Source organism: Coffea arabica, chromosome 2c, assembly GCF_036785885.1.
Source record: "Coffea arabica cultivar ET-39 chromosome 2c, Coffea Arabica ET-39 HiFi, whole genome shotgun sequence".
Lineage (NCBI taxonomy): Eukaryota > Viridiplantae > Streptophyta > Magnoliopsida > Gentianales > Rubiaceae > Coffea > Coffea arabica.
In genome coordinates this window covers 550,662-568,214 of record NC_092312.1, presented here as the reverse complement: position 1 = coordinate 568,214, position 17,553 = coordinate 550,662, and the positions used below count along the sequence as shown (strand labels likewise).

General features: G+C 39.1%; 4 protein-coding genes across 7 annotated transcripts; 3 read left to right on the top strand and 1 right to left on the bottom strand.

The window, feature by feature from the left end:
• The first annotated feature begins 1,487 nt into the window (after nt 1–1,487).
• Nucleotides 1,488–3,507, top strand: LOC113724810 (large ribosomal subunit protein uL6). The gene is made up of 3 exons (XM_027247701.2): nt 1,488–1,998; nt 2,985–3,107; nt 3,254–3,507. The coding sequence occupies exons 1-3, from the start codon at nt 1,624–1,626 to the stop codon at nt 3,338–3,340; spliced, it is 585 nt and encodes a 194-aa protein (XP_027103502.1). The 5' UTR covers nt 1,488–1,623; the 3' UTR covers nt 3,341–3,507.
• Nucleotides 3,508–6,682: 3,175 nt separating this feature from the next.
• LOC113724809 (uncharacterized) lies at nt 6,683–10,518 on the top strand. The gene is made up of 9 exons (XM_027247700.2): nt 6,683–7,061; nt 7,258–7,501; nt 7,657–7,806; nt 8,300–8,357; nt 8,448–8,540; nt 9,048–9,179; nt 9,467–9,558; nt 9,845–9,904; nt 10,002–10,518. Exons 1-9 carry the CDS (start codon nt 6,817–6,819, stop codon nt 10,266–10,268), a joined length of 1,341 nt encoding a protein of 446 aa, XP_027103501.2. The 5' UTR covers nt 6,683–6,816; the 3' UTR covers nt 10,269–10,518.
• Nucleotides 10,519–11,076: 558 nt separating this feature from the next.
• On the top strand, nt 11,077–12,507 carry LOC113728242 (uncharacterized). Of its 2 annotated transcripts, none has more exons than XM_072073170.1 (2): nt 11,077–11,503; nt 12,100–12,507. In XM_072073170.1, the coding sequence occupies exons 1-2, from the start codon at nt 11,411–11,413 to the stop codon at nt 12,352–12,354; spliced, it is 348 nt and encodes a 115-aa protein (XP_071929271.1). In that variant the 5' UTR covers nt 11,077–11,410; the 3' UTR covers nt 12,355–12,507. The 2 variants fall into 2 exon arrangements, with proteins under 2 accessions (XP_071929271.1, XP_027108603.2); XM_027252802.2 differs by having other exon boundaries at nt 11,088–11,503; nt 12,097–12,507.
• A 33-nt stretch (nt 12,508–12,540) lies between these two features.
• Nucleotides 12,541–14,822, bottom strand: LOC113724808 (UNC93-like protein 1). 3 transcript variants are annotated; one of them, XM_072073166.1, is made up of 2 exons: nt 13,153–14,821; nt 12,541–12,948 (listed from the first exon to the last, which is right to left on the bottom strand). In XM_072073166.1, the coding sequence occupies exons 1-2, from the start codon at nt 14,346–14,348 to the stop codon at nt 12,732–12,734; spliced, it is 1,413 nt and encodes a 470-aa protein (XP_071929267.1). In that variant the 5' UTR covers nt 14,349–14,821; the 3' UTR covers nt 12,541–12,731. The 3 variants fall into 3 exon arrangements, with proteins under 3 accessions (XP_071929267.1, XP_071929268.1, XP_071929269.1); XM_072073167.1 differs by having other exon boundaries at nt 12,754–13,080; nt 13,153–14,822; XM_072073168.1 differs by having other exon boundaries at nt 12,754–13,056.
• Nucleotides 14,823–17,553: the final 2,731 nt, after the last annotated feature.

Here is a 17,553-nt window from a genome sequence, read left to right as displayed (position 1 = left end):
AGAATGAATTTTCTTTCTGACATTTTCTTACAGAAGTAAGAATTTACGTAAACAAATCTAATCCCCGCAATAACTTAAAAAACCGGCAACATGCTTCAATCAGTATAATATATCCTTTCACTTTTGTCCAACATGCTTTGATGAATGATGCTGCCCGATCCACATTCATTACTCTCTTCTATTACACACATTGAACTAACATTTATTTTTGTTACGCACCGGCACCTTTATGAATATTACAGCTTATTGTGTAACACAAAACCTATTCCCACATTACAATCCAATCTAATAAAACAAAATAATCAAGAAATAAGTAATAAAGAAAGTAAAATCCAATTTGTCTATTTGATTCTTTGTAAAGTATTGGCCGCAGCCGAAAGGTGCATGATTGCCCCATCGCCTTGTGCCTTTTGCACCCCCATCTTGTGGTGTCTCTCAAAAGCCATAACATGCTTGTCCGTATTCTAGCCGTGGATATATAGTATTAATATATTTCAAGAGCCTCCTTACTTTGAGTGTGTCTGGACAAAGATTATTTATCCAATTGATAAAAAAAAAAAGATTATTTATCCAAATATATTTACTTATATTATCATTACAATTTTTAATATATATTTTTATCTCGCATACATCACATCACAAAAAGTGCTATAATAAAAATATCTCAAATAATTTACAATCAAAACACAATATTTGATTTCTGTGAGATATTGTGCATATAATTCTCTCTCTCTCTCTCTCTCTCTCTCTCTCTATATATATATATATATATATATATATATATTCTTATTGGTGGACCAACAAAATGGACAAATATCAAGGGGGAAAAAGATTTTCCATGCTTTGCTCAGAAAATTGTATTGGGGTTCCAAAAAAATCCAGATATATACCCATGTGTGTGTGTGTGTTTTTTTTCCTGGTACGAAAGATGCAATTTATTAAATAAAGGATTATTATCACTTTACCCCTTTAACCATATCACCACTACTAGTTCATTTCAGTCATAGGCAGGGATATTCCCCTAATGTCTTCCAAAATTATGGGTGGATACAAAATAATCTCGGAATTTATGCCTTAATGCGACCTGTTGTAGCTGTCCCATGAGGGTTCTGCAATCATCATGTAAAAAAAAAAAAAAAAAAAAAAAGAGGAAAGAATTCCTGGGTGTCAAATTTATTTACTTTTATCAAATTAACCGCAAGTAAGGCGTCCAATTCAATTTCCAAGACAGGGATGCTAAGTTGGACAGCCGGCGTTAGACCATCCCCTTGATGCCCAACAACCTGCCAAGGCACTTTTTTGCTGCTCCCAGATTTCTATGGAAGCCCAAAGTCCAATCCCTTAATAATCCTCCCGCCCCTGCCAATCCAGGATCATCGTGGGCTGAACCGTGAGCGTTATAAGCTTAGCCCATGTAATTGGAGGAGGCGTCCAAGAAATCAAAGATTCAATTCTAGTTGGGCCAGAAGGTGTTTCTTGAAGGGCCAGCACCCAAAAGCAAAAAGGGACTCCTTTGTGGCTTCGTTAGGGTTTAAGGTGCCATCGCCAGTTCTTTTGCACTCTCCAGGACGAGGACGACGAGTTGTTACTGCGAGTGATCGTCCTGTACAACGTGCAGCGAAGATGAAGACGATTCTGTCATCGGAGACTATGGATATTCCCGACGGTGTTAAGATTAAGGTGAAAGCCAAGCAGATCGAGGTGGAGGGACCCCGCGGGAAGCTTACTCGCAACTTCAAGCATCTCAACCTCGACTTCCAGCTCATCACCGATGAGGCCACCGGAAAGAGGAAGCTCAAGGTCGACGCTTGGTTCGGCTCCCGCAAGACCACCGCCGCCATTCGCACTGCCCTCAGCCACGTTGAGAACCTCATCAGCGGCGTTACCAAGGGTTACCGCTACAAGATGAGATTCGTCTACGCTCACTTCCCAATCAATGCCTCCATCACCAACTCCAATCGTTCTATTGAGATCCGTAACTTCCTTGGCGAGAAGAAGGTATCTGCTCGCATGATGAAACATTTGGGCCTTTTCTTTTCTCTTTAGATTTGTCATTTTTCTGATTTCTTTTACATTTTCATGCATGCGAATTGTTGATTTGATTTAGTAATGCTCCGAGAGGACTTGACTTGTGCGGAGGAGTTCTTCCTCTTCCCCCTCCCTTTTGAGTGTGCCTTTTGTGTTTGTTCATTTCTGGGTTCATCGTTGGATGCTTTTGACCCTCCAGTTTGCAACCAACCAAGCCGAGAATGGTCCCCAACTTGAGATTTCCGTGGTTGGGTGTGTGAGGTTGCTCGATTACTTATCTGGTTTTGGTAGTGATGTAATTGCTAATCTGGACTGCTTACCTGTTTACATTAGCTTGTCGATTTTAGTGTCCAGTTTGCTTGCTATGTGATTGTACTGTGTTTGGAATCGTTTTGTTTGTCTCACTGGTCATTGGAGATGCAATAGTTTTAGTACTATTAATACTATATGCATCTTTAATTCATAGAAATGGGTAGTAGATGTTATTGGCATTATGGTTTTGACTCTAAATGAAGTAATTACTGTCCTTTGCCAAACATACTGTATTTTGATTTTATTTTATATTATTTTTAATTTTCTGCCCTTTTCTTTCTTTCCTGAGTTCTGCTGGAACATTCTAGACCAGTGTCGTTGAGGCTAATAAATAATGACCAGGTCATGGTTGAACCTTCCTACTAGACCAGTGATGCGTGTTTGAACCTTTCTGCTCGATGTTTGTATAAACTTGTTCTCATATTATTTCTCGGCTAATCATAAACGGCTCCTCCTTTAATAAGGGTTCATTTTTGCTTTCTTTTGAAGTAATTTATTGGCAGGTTAGGATTCTCTGTTATCTTGTTAGACAATGAGGGGGACTATGGAATTGCTTCCAATGGGTTGCCTCCATTAGGCATGTTGAGATTGCTTGAAATTTCTGACAGGGAACATTTTGTAATGTATTAAGTTTTCTGCATCAGGTGAGGAAGGTGGACATGCTTGAAGGAGTCAGTGTTGTCCGGTCTGAGAAGGTTAAGGATGAATTGGTGTTGGATGGCAATGACATTGAGCTTGTTTCCCGATCTGCAGCCCTCATAAACCAAGTAAGAGTCACTCTGTGCCATATTTTTGACTTTTTTTTTTTCAAAATATTTATGACATTTGAATCTGCAAGTTTTGTTCCTTCTCATTGTCTTTAATATGTAGCCGAACTGGCTGAATAGCTAATGTACTACCGTATTATGGACAGAAATGCCATGTGAAGAACAAAGATATCCGGAAGTTCCTTGATGGTATCTATGTCAGTGAGAAGGGGCGAATAGTGGAGGAGGAATGAGGAGAGTTAGTGTGCTATATTTCTTAGTTCTCTTGGGCTAATGCCTTTTATCATATCCGAGTTACTTGTGGAGATTTGTTATTAGATGACTTCTATTTTGAACTTAAAAATTTTGTGTTGCAAGGCTCTTTTCATCAGACTTTGCTTAATACAGTTACGGTTTCAAATGTTTTCGAGTTAGTTGTTTGGTTTTCTAGGACGTATAATGCTGCAAGCGAGCTGTTTTTACTGTTTTTTGTGACCGTCGTTGTAGCTTTCGGTTTAGTTCAATTCGTAGCCCGAAGACACAGTAAAGTACGAAAATTACTGCTTGAATGATGTCACTCATTCAAGTCTCGGGCTCAGCTTGAGATGATAGTGACACAAAAGGTCGAAAGCAATGGGCGACTGCATTATTGGGATGGTAAATTTCATCAGAATTGGAATACAGGTGCTAACCCAAGGCCTTGCTTGGATTACTTGTTTCCGTTGGAAAATATTGTCGTTTTTCGTGATCACATTTTCTTATCACCTTTTTTTCTCACATATATCAAATCGCTACAGTAATTTTTTCATGAAAAATGACGGAAAATGCAATCCAAACACAACCTAAACCTTTGATTTGACTCGTAATTTTGGTCAATTTTAGGTTTATCGGCTGCGTTGCAACTTTCCTATATATGCGAGAATATCATAATGCTGGTGATATTCCTTAAATTTGGCTAGAATTTCTTTATTCTCCGCAAAAATGAATATCTGTGACAAAATAGGTTTGCTTCGCTTTGGCTATATTTGCCTTTACAGTGTAGAATCCTGGTCCCATGGATCTCTTGGAATGAGATGCGATCCTTTTTGTTTTTGTTGTATGCGATGATAAATATTTTTGCAATATTAAATATTTAGTCACGTGCAATAAAATTAAAATAAGAATGAGCAGGAAAACAGGAGACGCCTACTAATAAAATTTATTAGGATTAATTTTAAGGATTGCACGATTAATTATTATTATTATTATTCCTCGTAGCTATAAAAACTGATAAAAGGCCGAAAGAAATGGCAATCAACGGAAGCATTTAAAGAAAAAGTAACACTTACACTGAGAAAGTGTTTTAAACAATTTCATCAGTAACATATGAATATTTGTACGTAAATAATTTGAATTAGATGCACTAATGATTACTCGTAGGGTACTAGTTTTTTTTATAAAAATAAAAAATAAAAAAAATTCTTCAACAAATCCTTAAGCTTTCTTTCTAAGATAAGAAGAATTGGGAGCAGATGACGAGAAATAGTGAATAATAGGACTTCATTTTGTTAGATTGATCTAACGGTATATATAATGCTTCATTTTGTTAATGCTTCATTGATGGCTAAGATTTTTGGGCTTTAGCCTAATAACCATCATGGCTTCTTTACTTTGGGATGGTTCAATCGGTGCATGAATTTGAGGGTGAACCAAACAAACAAAAAAAAAAAAAAATTTGTTGGTGATTTTGGAGCTAAATTTAATAACGTGGATTATTTACATGGTCTAAAGTGCCCCTTCTAAAATAGTGCGAAAAATGAGTTACATAATTGAAATTTTGTATTTATTTTATACTAATATACTAGTAGTTATTTTGGGCTTCCGTTGTTTTTGATTGTTTTGTGACTAAGGCTCTGATTGATAATGCAATTCAATGCTTAAATTTAATTTATTTAGATCATAATATATTCAGATGTGTTTGATAACAAAAAATTAAATATCCGAATTAATTAAGTGCCACTGAATTTTCTGGGCAAAACTTGTTCCCAAAAATAAATAATAATTTATTCACTTATCATTGAATATGATATACACTCAAATATTTGACTTAATATTTAACAATTCAATAATTTAATGAGTTCACATTTCAATTTTATTAAACGCACCCTAACTATCATATTCATTGAATGGGGAGTAGTAGTAGTAGATCAATAGCGTAATGCTCTGTTTGATAATTCAATTCAATAATTAAATTTAATGGATTCAAATCTTAACATATTAAGTAGTACTAAATTTTACTCTTATTATTAAGTGATAGGCTAATATGATGTACACTCAAATATATTATATTTAATATTTAATAATTTAATAAATTCAAATTTTTTTAGATTGCAGTTTTATCGGATGCAACCTAACTGTTAGTATATTGTAAAGCGAAGAAAGCCAAAACTTGAAACCAGTGTTTTGAAAATCGGACCGGACCGGCGGGTTCGACCGGTTGAATCGCGAACCGGCCATGGCTCCGGTCCGATTCAATGCCAGGTTTGACTTTGTCAAGAAACCGATCAAAAACCGGTCGGACCGCCAAACCGCTGAACCGGATGTGAACCGGTTATTTCCGGTTTTTGAGTTTTCCTCTTTTTTTTTTTTTTTTTTTTTTTGCAAAATGTAGTTACCAAGATTCGAACTCAAGACCTTTGTAATAAAAGACCAATGTAGTAACCGTTGCACTATCACATCTTATTAGTTTTTTTTGATAACTTATTTATATAAAACAAACACTCATATTTCTTTTGTTCCATTTTTTTTACAAAATATCATCTTTTCATGACTCTTTCTTTTTAATCTTCAATACACACACACACACTCTCTCTCTATCATCTTTTCTTTTGCCACTCATTTTTAATCAAACCTCTTTATTTTTAATTTATTGATTTTTTCTTCCATATTTTAATTTTGTTTTTGTCCATTAAATTTAAAAAAGTTAAAAAAGAATTATTTTTCTTTAACCCAATTTATTTAATACCACAACCACTCACTTTTATCTCATTTTTTGTTTCTTATCAAATTTGCATTTCTATTTTCAATTCTCTTGATTTTCTTCGAACTCCAAACTTCCTTTTTTAAATTGTAAATTTAAATTTCAAAATGTAAATTAAAATTTAAGTTCACAATGTCTAAATTCTCATAAACGTGAATTTTGTATAATTTCAAATATTGTGATATTTTTGGATTATATTTAAGATTTTTTTGGTAGATATAATTGAAATTGAGATGAAATTTATTTGTTTTAACTTATAATTTAAAAATTTTATTTTTAAAAATCCAAGTTATTCAAAAATAGTAAACTTTTCATCATATAAAGTATTAAATTATCCATTACATGTCTTATTTTGTGCACATATATATTTATATAAATTATTTTTTAAAAAATTCATTGAATCGAGGTTGAACCGGTCCGACCGGTTGAACCTCGACCCTTCCACTTCACCGGTTCGATTAACGGTTCGGTTTTTTAAAACATTGCTTGAAACTTGATTTGATTTCACGTGGAATTGGATAATGAAAAATCGTGACTTGGAGAAAGGGTCACACCGGGGAGGGTTTTGGTAGGGCTTTTCAGTTTTCCCCCGCAAACTCCACTCTATACTAATACTAGTCTGCTAACTACCACTGCCACCGCATTTTTTCAATTTCACTGCTGAACAAAATTTCAAAGTGGTCTTTGCGGCGTCGTCGTCGGTCAGGGAAGATGAATATCGTGAGATCCTGTTCTCGTTCCGTCAATCAGTTGAGGCCCCTCAAAAACCTCACCCTCCTCCTTCAGTCGCCGGCGATTGCCACCACCCGCGCTATCTCCACCGTTCCCCCCGCCATCCTCAACCGCTCCTCCCTCCTCTCCAACCACCTCTCTCCCCGCCAACTCTCTCCTCTTCCTCCTGCTCTCTCCGTTGCCTCTGTCCGCCACTTCCGCAACAGTCGCGACCCAGCCACCCGGTAATCAACTTTGTCGCTACCCATGATTTGTATCCGTGGGAGTAATTTTCAACTGTTTTTACCTTTTTTTTTTTTTTTTTTGCGTATGAAGATGTATATTTACTCGTTCTACTCTTCTGAACTGTGGTTTATTTCCCCCTCATGAAGAAGTATATTTACTCGTCTGCTCTTTGGAACTGTGGTTTTCTGGACCTAGGTTTGAGATTTCGCCGCCCGTCAATTGGGGAATTCGAATCGTACCTGAGAGGAAGGCCTTTGTGGTTGAGCGTTTCGGAAAGTATGTCAAGACCTTAACTCCTGGAATCCACTTCTTGATTCCCTTCGTGGATCGAATTGCCTACGTTCATTCCCTCAAGGAAGAGGCCATTCCAGTTCCCGACCAGTCTGCTATTACCAAGGACAATGTCAGCATCCTTATTGATGGTGTTCTCTACGTCAAGGTCTCTTCCTCCTCCTTTTTTTCTTCTCTTAACTACTACATGTTTAATTTACTGATTCATTTTTGGTCAAGGTTTTCTGTAAATTTTGAGTGACGCACTCTCCCCCTCCCTCTGGTTTAAAGGTTTGTTGTTTATGGTTTTCGTTTAAATTTCAGATTGTTGACCCTAAGTTGGCCTCCTATGGAGTTGAGAATCCTATATATTCTGTCCTTCAACTTGCCCAGACAACCATGCGCAGCGAGCTTGGCAAGATCACTCTGGACAAGACTTTCGAGGAGAGAGATGCTCTGAACGAGAAGATTGTGGTAAGTTTGATTGTTTGTTTTTGGTTTTCACAAAGCCCCTCCTTTCTCCTCCCAGTCTCATGCATGTTTTGTGTTGTCTTGTGATTATCTGAACGCAATGCATAAACCATGCAATTATTGATATTTGAATGCTAGCTGATTTTGCCAAGCCCGCAAACACATACAAAATTGACCTAAGTGCAAGACCTTTAAGCTGATTTTTGTGGTTCCTATTTGATCTCCCAAATCATTCCATGGGTGGGGGATCCTCTAGTCCAATTGTTGATCTTATATGAAGCAGTAGAAAGAGACCTTAAAGCATGAATTACTTTTTCTCCAGAGCATGGGTTGGCATGTGTTAGGCTGCTTTTTGTTATTTTCAGCTTTCGCATTGATCCATGTTTGAGCTTTAAAATTTTAGACAAGTTATGTAAGTAGCAAATTGAGATGTATATGCTTTTGCACCTTTGCCAGTACTATAGCTTTTGATTTGACCAGTTGTTTCCGCTTGTAGATAGCCATAAATGAGGCTGCCAAGGATTGGGGTTTGAAATGTCTGCGTTATGAAATAAGTATGCAATATTTCCTTGAATATAATTAAACAAATTAGTCTGGTTGCAGTAAATCCCTTCTAAACCAGGCATTTTAATTTGTTTCATCAGGGGACATATCTCCTCCTCGTGGAGTGAGGGCAGCTATGGAAATGCAAGCAGAGGCAGAAAGGAAGAAGAGGGCTCAAATCCTAGAGTCGGAAGGTAATTGTGTTCTTGGCCCCTCTTTCTGTTGAGATCAAGTTACTTTTACAAGGTGTTTAATTTGATTTGTAAGGTGTAATGTTGATAATTTTGGCAAGAGTGCACTTTTACATTTCACATACGCGCATTTGGTGATTGTACTCATAGGTAGTTGGGGAAATTCTAAGTACAAAGTTAACCGTCTCAAACAGAACTGGACCATAGACACCTTTATCCTCTCAATCTTAACCCTTCTAGTTTAGCTGTGTTTAAGGAAGTATGGACTTTTTCCTCATTTGGAGATTCTGCAATAACTTTGCAATTTAGAATTGGTATTGACTTGCGATAATTATCCAATCTAAGCTGTAACTTTGTTAACTGTGGTTTTAGAAATGGTCTGTTCAGGTTATACGAATTTTTTATTATTGAATCAGAGGAGAGCCAGAAAGGACAATATTGTGCTTGCAATTGTGATTTTCATTGAGAAAATTGATATTGAATGCATATTGACTTTAAGTATTGTTGCAGGAGAAAGGCAGGCAAACATAAATATTGCAGATGGGAGAAAGAGTTCCGTGATACTTGCTTCGGAAGGGGCAAAGGTTTCCATGATACTTGCTTCGGAAGGTGCAAAGATGGACCAGGTTAATAGAGCTCAAGGCAAGTTATCCTATCTATTATATATTGATGATGGACTTGTAATCACATAACTTCCATAACTAGCAGTTGTCGAATAGTCAGTTTTTGCAAAACTGTACGGAGGTTTAATCATAGGTTTCACCTTGTGAATGCTTGGTTGTTGTGGAATCAATTATAGAATTAATTCTGAGGGATGTTAATTAAAAATCTGTGCTTGATTTGTACCTGTCGTTGCATGTTTTGTTTGATAAGCTTGTTAAGATTTATTGATATCTTTTATGTTTATTTTGGGGGGCCTAATTAAACAGGTGAAGCTGAAGCCATTCTTGCTAGAGCAAAGGCAACCGCAGAAGGAATTGCAATGGTGTCACGATCTCTTAAGGAGCATGGAGGAGTTGAGGTATTGCAATGGAGGCTTTTATATCCGGTTTAGTAACTTTAAATTGCATATGAACTTGGGAAAATGTTTGCCAAATTTTGTCTTCCCGATGACATTGGAATCTTACGACAGAGGCCTTGATATTGAAAGCCACGTAAATTGTGATTTCATCTAATCCTCAAAGGAATAAGTGATGGTTTGTAATATGGTTGGTAAAACATAGGATTAAGTGATGTATGTAAAAGATTTCTGGTATACTGTTTGGCAATTTTTACTAGAACATTTGCACTGTGTCCAATATTTACAGGCTGCAAGTCTGAGAGTCGCAGAGCAATATATCCAAGCGTTTGGTAACATTGCAAAGGAGGTATAGCATATCTATTCTTGGCCCTTATTCATAGGTTGCAATCTTCAAATAAGTTGCTAATTTTTTTGGTTTTTTTTTTTTAACCAAAATTGTCCAGGGGACAACACTATTACTTCCAGCAAGTGCTTCTAATCCTGCCAACATGGTGGCTCAAGTAATGAGCATATATAAGAACCTTGTTAAGAAGAGTCCTGCTGATGAGCTTCCAGAGATTTCAGAATCTGTAGCACTACCTGAATCATCTCCAAAGGAATCTTCTCTACCTGAACCACGGCGAAAGGAAAAGGATGAGAACTCTCAGGCTGCTGAAAACCACTCTGGTGAATCTGCTTTCAGTCTGCAAGACACCAAGAAACGTAGTTAGGTGGTAACACTTTGAGGATTTACCACGCGTTGTGGGTTTCCAACCGTTAAATTCTTTTTGTTAGCTGTGAAGGCGACAGAGGGTATTAGAGAAAAGCGCAGAGTTTCATATTTTATGGGGTGTGTTTTCTTCTTAGGGATAAATGAAAATTGAGAATAGGAACAAGCAGTTATTAACGTGACTTCTTGGAGTATTGACATGACTCGAAACTTTTTCGTATATGGTATTTTGCAATTGTTGCAATTCCTTACTATATGGGGTTGTGTGTTAGTATATTCCCAGTTTGCCATATGTTGTTTTTGCTTCATTTCTAATCTTTCTCGCTTTGTAGTCTGCAATTGTTGCAATAGCTTTGCAGCTTCTAATGGGAGAAAAACCAGATAGACGATACTAATTTCCTCTTTCCCCATTATTGCTTTGGCAATTATTCGACCTGTACTGACCCAACATGACATTCGAGGTTTGTTTTGTTTGGCTTGCTCCAAAGATATCAAATAAAAAAAAAAAAATTAAATAGCATCCTTTTGACCTTTTATATATATATATATATATATATATTTTTTTTTAGTATATCCTATGCTCTTTGTACGTTGGTTTTCTGTAATTTCGCAACGGGGGTTAATAAATGAAATTTGCGGCAAAATGTCACAAATAAGAAATTCGATTCGATGGACCTCTTCAGTTATAGCACCAGTATTTATTTAGTTTCAACGGACATGACAAGCCCTCTGCTGCGACCCATAAAATCAAAACGAAATACTAGATCAGTAATAAGGTAAGGGAAAAAAAAAGCCTCCGCACTTTCCCCGAAAATTGAGCTCAAACCATAAAAAATTATACCAACACATCGAGCCCACATTTTTGTCCACAAAAAAGCTACAGCTCTGCATGTTTCAGCGCCCGTTTTCTGAGTTCTACCTCCTGATTCTTGCGCCACCGCTCTTGATTGACGGGCATTCATAATTTTTCTTTTTTCCTTTTGAGGACCTCCCATGTCTATATAAGCTCCTCATTTGCATCCTCCTCACTTCAGGAAAAAAAGAAAGAAAGGAATAAAGAAGAAAAGCATTTGGGATTTCTCTCTCAGCCCTCTCCAACTCGCCTAGCTTCCCCTCTTGCTGCCCGTCGTCGAGAAATCAATCATGGGAGGCTGTGCGAGCAAACCCAAGGATTTGGACACCCAGGAGGCACCTGCTCCGGTCGAGAAACCTATCGACACCACCGAGAAGGCTGAGGTAAATATTACTCCCTACTCCTGCTACTTGCTTGTTATATACTCCCTCCGTCCCACTTTAATAGTCCTGTTTCTTTTTTCATACAGTTTAAGAAAAAGTAGTTAATTTTGTTGGAAAAGTAAATTTAGATTGCTATTTTCCTAAAATACTCTCACATTAAATAGAGTACAACTTTATGGGAACTTGAATTGATGGTAAAAAAAGAATCAACTCTCATTAAATGGGATAGGTTTATAGCAACAACAACTTGTATTGAATAAAGGTATTTTAGGAAAATGAAAATACAACTACATTCTTCAATTGGAAAGTGGACTGCAATTTAGGACAGACAAAAAAGGAAAACAGGACTATCAAAGTGGGACGGAGGGAGTATATGTGTGCATTGATTACCACCACTTCTCCTGTAAACCATTATTTCTTATTATTATACATAAAATGTCTGCATTTATTTATGTATTGCCCAGCAGTTTCTTGATTCTTTGACCCCAAAAAAAAAAAAAAAAAAAAGTTTCTTGATTGATCGCTACTTCCATTCGTCATGCAAATTTACTTTTTATATGATCATCCATCATCATCCGATCCCATTCCCCCAGGAGACCACCGAGACAAAAACCCAAGAGCCTCTGGTAGATCTTTCTGAGGCCCCCAAAGTTGAGGAAGCGGCTGCAGAATCAACGAAGCCCGAAGAAGCTGCGGAGAAGGAGGAGAAGGAGGAGGAGAAGGAGGAGGAGGCCGAGGCCGCTGAATCATCAGAAGCCGCTTCTTCTGCTCAAGAGATCAACAAGGCTGAGGAGCCACAAGAAAAGGAAGACAAGAAAGATGAGGCTGCCCCTAAACCCCAGGACAACTGATCATGCATCTTTCTAGTTAGCGTGCCAGGAATTACCAGATAGGGTTTGTTTGTATCGGGTGGACGTGAAATGCAATGTTAAAAACCTAGCTGCAAGTTTCTTGGGGCTCATGTAATAAAATTGCTGCATCAATAAAGAAAATTATTTACCCCATTAAGCACTTGTTTTTATACGTCGCATTCATGATTCACGCAAAATCTGTCTGTAGATAAACGAGGAGTACAATTAGATATCCTGCAACTAGCGGCAATTTACACCATGGTGCCTGCCTGTTTAAACAGTGACATTTAGTTAGTTTCAAAAATTTGCCTTGCCCGCGTCCTAAATCAGTTCGCCGAAAAGGAAGGCAGACAAAGCTGTCTCTTAATCAATGAAGATCAGGCTATGACCGATTCACCCTTGCCCTCTCCCCCTCCATCTTCACCGTCGTCATCCTTGACCGCCATTATGACCAGAACAGCTAAAAGTGGGTAGCTGATGGTGCAGAGTGTCCAACTGACGATTAGTTGGCTCAAGAATGGAGCCTTGTGTGCATCCACTTGCCAAGAAACTGCTGCACCCGCACTCTGCACTCCCCTGTAGAAACCAGCATACCTGAAACCAATATTCCCACCAATTCATCCACCACCCTCCTCTTTTTTGGTATCTGGACTACTGCTATGTTACAGTAGTAGTATTACAGTATTACTACTTATCCATAACCTGTACAGTTGTACACGCGAGACTCTTAAAGAGTATTTTAATACTAACAGGATAGGTAAAATGAAAGGTAGTAATAACACTCGTACTGATGTTTACCTGCTGAGGACCTCAGAATCATCGGCCAGGGCTCCAATGACCCAATACACCATGCTCTGGAACATGGCATCAAGCAAACCATAGCTAAAATACAACACAAAGGGCCCTGCAAACTCTGAATCCTTAAAATCCAGCTTGACCTCGGGTTCGTGATGCCGGGAGTAACCCAGCTGCTTCGCAAGTCCGCCTCCCCAAATAGCCGTCCCAAGCAAAGCGACCACGCTAATACCCAGCAGCCCCCTCGCTCTCCTGCTTTTGAAACTGAAATCCATCAGGTACCCCACGAACACCGATCCGATCATCTCGGCCCCCCAATATAAAACATTGTTCAGCCCTCTAGTCCTCAAATTAAACAGAACCCCGTTCACGTTATTAAACTGGTAACTGTAGAAGAAGTTACTGGCCCAGGAGGCTGGCACCATGAGCAGCATTTTCCAGTTGAGGAACAATTTCAGAATCTCAACAACCTCAGTGGAGACGCTGGAGTACTTAATGCTGGTGCAGGAGGAACCGTCGTCGCGTATAACGCGACTGGGATGCAAGATCCCCAGAGAAATAACCATCCCGACAGCCATGAAAACCATGAACCCAATGTAGGTGGCGTCGTTGACGGAAGCAGCCTTGGTCCGGTGAAAGTTGAGGACGAAGGGAATGAGGCCACCGATCACCCCGCCCATGTTGAAGATGCACCAGAACATGGAGATATAGGTGCCCCTGCGATCGTGGGGGGGATAGGAGGTCATGATGGCACCCTGGGCAGCCCAGAGGAGGCCGGCTCCTATACCGAGGAGGCCGCCGGCGACGACGGCAAAGGCCTGATGCTGGTAGTGATTGTAGTAGAGGAAGGAGCCGGCGTACAAGCCGTAAGTGGAACAGCTGGCGAAGAGGGTCATGTGGGGTCCCAAGATGTTATAGATTCCGCCGCCCATGATGCCGAAGACGGCGAAGGTGGTGTAGAGGGCGGTGAGAGCGTTGTTGGCAGCGGTGGGATCCACCTGACCTCCGCCGCCCATGCCGGAGAGGGCATTAAACATCCCAGGACAGCAAAAACACACCATTCCGATCAATCCCACCTGAACCAAGGGGGAATTGTACCTGAACAAGGACTTTTTGGGGATTTCTGGTGCTCCTCCTCCTCCTCCGCCTGTCGTCGCTGATGCTGCTGCTGTGACTTTTCCATTCTCTTCTTCATCCATGAGTTAGTTAATGCGATGATGATGCACTCAATTACGCAGCAAAGAGGGATGAGTAAGAAATGAGAGCCTTGGAAATGATTCGATAAGTGGCACTCAATTCAGACCATAAGTTATGTACTCTACAATTTTAGAGAATCACGTCTTATAAGTATGCTGCAGCTAACAAACTTTCCTCGTGAAAGTGATACCTCTGCTCCAAAGTTGATTATTGCCATTGCTTAATATGCTCCTCCAAATTACTTCTTATCAAGTAATTCCTATTTGTAGGAGTTGAATTTGTTTTGAATGAATTGTTGATTTGAAATCGTAATGACATGAATTGCTGATCGTTCTTTTCCTTAATGAATCCGTCAACACGAACGAAGACATTTTATTTAGGTGGTGAATTTGTCACCAAGCTCAAGAGCAGAACAGAAAAGATGCATAATTGTCGTTTTGTTTGTGTGGTAGAGTCGCTTTTAAGGCGGGCGTTGTGGGTTACTTGCAGCTGCTGAGCAAGACTATTCATTTTGTGTGGGTTACTTGCAGCTGCTGAGCAAGACTATTCATTTTGTGAAGTCCTCGCTCAACTCGACTGGGACAATGGAGGACGGACGGACAGACAGACAGCGATAGCTAGCTCTAGCTAGAGAAACGTCAAGTTTGGCCGTTCTTTTCATTTTTTATCGCAAGGGTGCGTATCAACGTCAAAAAAAAAAAAAAAAAAAAAAAATCTTTTATGATCCCTTCATCTTCATGGCTTTATCCAGACAAAACTTCAAAGAAAATATCTCAGGAAAGATAATTCCTCTTTTTCCTTTCCCTACTTAGGTTTACCTACTTGAGAACCACGTAATCATCCAATCATGCCCTCCATATGAGGAAGCAAGGTAGGACTTCCGTCCGTTTGGGTTGAATTATACCCTCCAAGGAAATAATAATTAATTGGGTTAACAATAATGTAATGTATACATGAGTTAATTGAAGAGGAGCTCACTAACCAAGAGCCCCTCTTCATTGAAAATAATTTAACAATGTAATGTATACATGAGTTAATTGGAAATGATAGCTGTAAGAAAGTATTTCCAAAATTCTTTCTCAAAAGAAACAAAAGTGACAATCTAAATTAGAGCAATAAATGAACCGATACTTTGACATTCAAATTTGGCTCATTAAATTATCGAACCTAACTCATTTATGTAAAAAGTCAAAAATTGTATTCGAATTCGTCTTATTAAAACTATCCTGAATTTGTATTCTTGATCTTAATTCATTCAATTAAACGAACGAATTGAATTCGAACTTAAATAATCCGAGCTTTGGACTACATTTCGATGTGCAAATGACCGGCTTTGGACTTGGCCACAAATATTCACATTCCGGTGTGTGTCCCGATTTGACCTTTTTTTTTTTAAAATGTTTTTTCAAGTGTAATTTGAGATCTCTCACTTATATTCATCCCTCTTTCGATGCCACCTTGTGACGACCCCACTTCTCTCAAGGGCGAACCCAAGGGTATCGGCGGGCCGCCTGCCTAGCTCGCGCCAGGACTCAAAACTTAAAGTTCGAAAGAGCACTAAATACAATATATACAATCCCAAAAGAGTTATAATTACATTCTCCAAAAGTATCGAGTCAGACCACCAAAACAAAAACAAACATCCTAACTGTTCAACTATTACAAGCCAAACTAACTATACTAGTATACGAGCCAAAAGTCCCCGCGTCGGCCCCTGCTAAGGAAAACAAAAGAAATGGGGTAAGCTATATGCTTAGTAAGTAAACAGGGGCGAAAGCATAAATTTCACGTAACAGTTACACAATAAGAGTAAAGCAAAAGCAGAAAAGTAACATCACATAATAAGGATACAGGTGGCTCCAAAGCCAACTCATGTGCCATGCGTGATCTCCTGCCGACACTCCGTCGACCGCAAATAATAGTCCGTAGAACTTCACTTGTACACCCACCGACACCTTATCACCCTCACTGGCCAGTCACCTCACAAACTTGCCCGGGCGAACGAAATCACAAACTTGAGCTTGAGTCACAAGCTCGGGTCACAAACTTGGTCACCTTCTCGGTGAACCGGATTCACAAAATTGGTTCATAAAATGAACCTACAAACTTGGTGACCTCAGACTAAGTTGGACTGCCTTCGACCAAGCCCTAACCGGCTCGAATAGTCCAACCAGGTCAAGAGTTCGCCCCAAACTCACAAATTTCACAAAATTATTCAAAATCACAAACTTTGCAAACTTCACAAACTTTATTCGAAAGTCGCCCCGAGCCACAAGGTCAAGGGTTTTGGTTCCAAAAGGTTCATATACATATGCCAAGTACAATTATACATTCAAATTAGGGTTTAGGTCGAGTGCGATAAAGTACACCCTCGCCTAAGTGCCCTTTTCATATATCTCAAACACATAGCAAAGAAAACACACCAAACCGGCCTGAATACTTACTCAAAATACCAAAAGCAGTACGGAAGCAAAATCGCTTCGCGCGTTCGCTAGTAGTGGGCCCCACCGGCTCCGCCTAGCTCACCGCTGTCTGAAATAGAAGATTTTATCACAAACGGCCACTAACATGCCCAAAACAAGCAAAACGGCAAAACAACACGCGCGCACGTAAATATGACAGACGGAAACGGAAACGGCAGATTTGACACTCGTTTCTAGTTTACTCATAAGTTGAGCTACAAATATCGGATTAAGGCGTATGAGACGCCATATCGAAGCTTAAAGGATGAACAACAACTGTTATGAAGACATCCAGAACTGAAACTGGAGGCTTTAGTCCCAAATGAACCAAACACAATCACTTACGAAATCTGGCCAATGCACAAATGGTCAGTTTTGAGTGCTAACTGTTTTCTATGCTACACATGGTCAAAAGAGCTGAAAATTGGCAGTTAGATAGTTCATTCCAAATGGAACAACTTTCATGAAGGTCGGCAATCCAAATTCGGAACGGAAATTGGTCATCAGGACCAAAACAGATTTCTGGTCATTTTCACGGGCAGGCCTTGTTTGCTCGACTATATCTCAGGTTTTATAAATCCGATTCATGAAATTCCAAGGGCGTTAGAAAGCTCTGATATAAGGATATAAGTTTGGTGTTTTGGTCGCAAGCCCAAACAGCTTGTAACCCAGTCAAATGTGAAGCCAAAGTTCCAGTCATAAACTGTCCAAAAACGTAACAGAATTTGACGGTCAAAACAGGTCT